This window comes from Saccostrea cucullata, unplaced genomic scaffold, assembly GCF_032062105.1.
Source record: "Saccostrea cucullata isolate Sc308-1 unplaced genomic scaffold, CSIRO_AGI_Scuc_v1 ctg16952, whole genome shotgun sequence".
In the NCBI taxonomy this organism is placed as follows: Eukaryota; Metazoa; Mollusca; class Bivalvia; order Ostreida; family Ostreidae; genus Saccostrea; species Saccostrea cuccullata.
Genome location: NW_026940696.1, coordinates 8,003 through 12,489, shown reverse-complemented (window position 1 = coordinate 12,489; position 4,487 = coordinate 8,003). Strand labels below are relative to the sequence as shown.

Genomic DNA, 4,487 nt, shown 5'->3' with positions numbered 1-4,487 from the left:
CCAGCCCTTTTTAAGTCATTATCAAATGACCAACAGAGTTGATCGTTTACCCTGGAAAAAAGTTTTAAGCCCTGTTTACCATTTACACTGATCGTTACCTCCATATCCTTCATTATTTCCCATATAAATGTAATTGATTACATTATTCGAGATTTGAAGCACACTTTTTATTCGAGCTTTCTTACACACAATAAACTTTATTTCAATGAGAAAATTCTATTGTTATTTCAGTTTTCCTTCTGATTTTCATCAAGATGAGCACCATGACGGACTATGACGAGGCGTCGAGGACGTACGATTCCGTGAGAAGAGCCCCAGACGCGCACCTGCTCAAAAGTCTGATGGAAAACTTCACCGGAAAGTCTTTGGAGGCAAGAAAAATCAAATTATATCTCTTCATATAAATGTGAACATAGACTAGCAATTATAGTTTAAAAAGTTACTTTTTTGATTGAAGGTCAATGACAATGAAACTGGAAGCAAGGGTGAAAAAACAGGAAGAAGTCATACAAAAACGAATTACGGATAATTATCTCTTCTTTTCGTAGTGTTGAGCAAGTAATTCATATATTTGTGTTCAGTGTATGATCAGTCTTTTGAAAAAGCGAATTGAACAACAAGACCTTGCTGTATACGGTCAACAGAGGGACACTTACTCCTCTACGGCTCCTGGCCCCATTATTGGATATCCTTGGGTCCGTTATTTATGTCCTATACTCACATATTTGTATTTTAAGGATTCACCGCTCACTAGTACTGTCGCTATCTTTTATTCAAACTAAGATGATTGGGTACCACGGAGGAATAAGTCGACTGGTAACATTCACAGTCTACGCTCCTTATCATGATCGGTCTAATAGAAAACTCCGTTGACCTATTCAGTTTGAAAACACCGTTAACAAGATCTTTGACAGAAAGTAGCTGGTGATGTTCGTTTGTTGTTTTAATATCCCTCTCGAGAGTATCCATATCAAGACGCCATCACATTTGTTTGCCGGTGGAGGACTGCAAAGTAAATAATGTTATTATACCTATATTAGGCACTCAGGTTAATTGGGTGATGAGAGATCTTTATCGTGCAAAGATCTACTGCCGCACATAACTTTTTTAAACGGTTCACTACAAAGTACCGGTCTAAGTTTCCCGCAGCAGGTTCGAACACGCGACGTAACGATTAGCTTCGCCACTGTAGAGCACATGATGCATAGGCGTCGGAACCGGGGGGGGGGGGGGGCTTAGCCCCCCCCTACTTTTTCCGCAGATATATACATAATATAGGCATTGAAAATTGGATATTACCTTTTTCTGTTGGTTTAACCCCTCCCCCCCACTTTCAATTTGCTTCCGACGCCTATGCGATGTAACCACTGCACCACGCATGCGACTATACTTCGTTTAATAAGTTTTTTAAAAGTAGATTTGCAGTGAATTTAAAAATAAATTTCATTTAAAAGAAACAGGAGGATACTCATGCATATATGTATTATCTGTATTAAAAGAATGCACAAAAAAGCTAGAACAAATTTAGAGAGAGTCCGTTTAATTGTAAACAAATTAAAACAGCAGTCTTAGAAATTTCCGTTTTTTAAGGTCTACATTTCTTCAGTAATTAAAATTTATTGTTGTCACTAATGTCACTTTTTATTTGAATAAAGGACATGGAAATTATTGACATCGGCTGTGGGACCGGAAACTACTCGAAATATTTCCTCCAGTTCCAACCAAAAAGCCTCTCCCTGATGGACGCCAGCGTGGGGATGCTAAATAACGCTAAAGCCAAGTTACCACCAGCGTGTAGGGCGCAGATAGCCTTCAAACAAGCAGTTCTACCAGAAATTCCATTCAAAGACAATTCCTTTGATGCTGGGATGATAAATCATGTACGTCTGAAATTTTATAAATACTTTATTATTATTTTGTGTTCCCATCAGGTCTGAAAGCGCAGTTTCGTTTGCTTTTTTAAATTGTGTCAAACTCATAAACACGTTTTTGTAATTCTTTTGCCAGTCTAATTTTGTGACTATCTATTCCTTCAAATGTCAATAACATTTCATTCTATTAAGGTAATAAATTCCACCCTCCTGTGATGTCATAGGTTTTTGCAAAAACTGTTATTAAATTAAATTCATACCCCATGGATCAATATATTTTGGAAGAATGATTTTCCATAGGTGTAATGATAAAGATAGTTTAGTAAAAGAATTTTTTTAATGCATATTTTCTTTATTTAATCAATTATTCAATCTTTAAAAAATGTTGACAAGGGCAATAACTCAGGCATTTTTTTTTTTAAATTAAACTTCTAATGTAAAATAGTTTCCCCGATATTCTCATTCAAAAGTATCTTATAAGTAGCAAGTATTTAAGAACTTTCAGCATCATAATTATGCATTTGAATCAGTTTTTACATAATACTTATTATACTATGTACAAAAACTGTATAGTTTTTTTATGTTGACATATTCTTCTGTTTATTAACGTCTCCCATCTTAAATAATATAGCGATCTATACATTTTTGGAAATAATTGGTAAAGAACTTTATTCGGTAATAACCAATATTTGCCCCCCAAATCAAACTTTGATGGAGATATATCTAATTAAGTTCTTAAACAGGGGAGTATAAGCTGACTTCAAAGCACTGAATATTTTCATAAGTAATGACGCAATATGTACGTAATGACGTCACAAACATGACGTAAACTTAAGATTTTTATGAATTTTACAGAAAAATGTACATATTTCGTCGTTCAGGATCAATATTTTGATATAAAGTGTAGAATGATAATATCAATGAAATATGTCAATATTGTTCCTGAACAAACTTGCGCTCTATAAATTTTAATGCTAAAATTGTTGAAATTTTGTCCATTTTGTCCTCTTTCTGAAAAAGGATATAAAATCGGACTGGTTTGTGACGTCATAAAAACAAAAATTATGAATACACTGCTTTAACACTATAATATTTTTTGTTAATGAATATTTCTCATACAATTTATTGAATTCAGCACATTTCAGAAAGTTTTCAAAATTTGACTTTTGTGGGGGGCAAATATATGCAAAATACCGCATATAGTTCTTTAAACTTTATTAAATGAAAATAAATTCAATATTTGTACGTTCAACCATTAAAATTGGGAGGGTGGAATAAACTTTTAAAAATCCGAAGTTTTAAAGAAAAAACTGAAATAATTATTTCTTAAACGATCTGATCAGAAGCGAAGATATTAAAGCAATCTTTCTGAAACAAAAATTACAAATACGGTTTGTAATTCTTTTGCTTTGATTTTCTTTGTTTTTATTCTAGGTGTTGCATCATGTCGAGGTAAACCCTGATGGAAAATCATTCCCAGGCTTTGTTCAAACACTGAAGGAGGTTCATCGCATTCTGAAACCAGGCGGGGTCTTAACCATTATTGCTGATACACCAGAAAATATTGATGGCCATTGGTTTACAAGTCTAGTACCAGAAACTACAAAAAGATTGCAGAAAAGGCTACCTACTCATAAACAAATAAAGCGAATGCTTGAAGAGTGTGGTTTCTCACTGAAATCGACTTATAAACCATTAATGGCATCGTATCTTCCAAACTATGACAACATAGAGGGCCCTCTGCATGAATCCTGGAGAGGCGTTAACTCTTTTTGGTCACTCTGCACGGAGTCGGAAATTCAAAATATGATACGAAACGTGACGCAAATGAAGAATGAGGGAACTCTCCAAGCATACTATGAGAAGCATGATCGAATTTATTCTGTCGGAGCTTATGAAATATTTGCAGCAAAGAAAATTTAAATATGTATCATGCAAATATCGCAGGAAAATAAAAAAAAAAAACTCAAGAAATAATCGTATGTTTTTTTTTTAATTTTTATGTAACGGATGCTAGATAAAGCTACTCCTTTGAAATGGGATGTTGTTTATGTAAGGAATGAATTCAATAGCTACCCATTTTATCCGGTATAAACTGGGTTGGGGCAGTTTACGCTTTACAAACCACGAAGCGGTTTATAAAAAAGCATAAACTGTTCCAACCCAGTTTATACCGTATAAAATGGTAGCTATGAAATTCATTGCTTATAATTTAATTTTCATTCATTTGATGTAAAAAAAAGATGATTGTTCTTACAAAATGACTTCAGTTTGTACAAAATTTGAATGTAACGTCAAGCGGATTGATACGTTTTTGACGCAAGTCATTGTGACGTAGGCAACCCATTTTATACGATATAAAGTAAATTTTTTATCCAATTAAATACAGCGTTTCAACCAGAGTTAAATTATATAATGGAAGAAAATGTATCAGAGATTGGAATATAATACTCTACATAAAGAAGAAAAACACGAAAAATCTCAATAAAGCTGTGTTATACAAGTAACACAAGTTACAATGATATCTTGTTTGAAAAATGCATTTGACTTAACTGTGTAGAATAGAATATATATATTAAGAATATAACATTTTACAAAGATCAATTTAAAGAATAA

General features: G+C 33.4%; 1 protein-coding gene across 1 annotated transcript; it reads left to right on the top strand.

Moving 5' to 3' along the window:
- The first annotated feature begins 254 nt into the window (after nt 1-254).
- LOC134256007 (demethylmenaquinone methyltransferase-like) lies at nt 255-3,794 on the top strand. The gene is made up of 3 exons (XM_062738604.1): nt 255-371; nt 1,656-1,880; nt 3,306-3,794. The coding sequence occupies exons 1-3, from the start codon at nt 255-257 to the stop codon at nt 3,792-3,794; spliced, it is 831 nt and encodes a 276-aa protein (XP_062594588.1).
- Nucleotides 3,795-4,487: the final 693 nt, after the last annotated feature.

Excerpts from the sequence above, each read along its gene's own strand:
- LOC134256007 (XM_062738604.1), top strand. The coding sequence starts at position 255 with ATGAGCACCATGACGGACTATGACGAGGCGTCGAGGACGTACGATTCC. Across the intron at positions 372-1,655 it reads TCACCGGAAAGTCTTTGGAG|GACATGGAAATTATTGACAT; the intron begins GCAAGAAAAATC and ends ATTTGAATAAAG. Across the intron at positions 1,881-3,305 it reads ATGCTGGGATGATAAATCAT|GTGTTGCATCATGTCGAGGT; the intron begins GTACGTCTGAAA and ends TTTTTATTCTAG.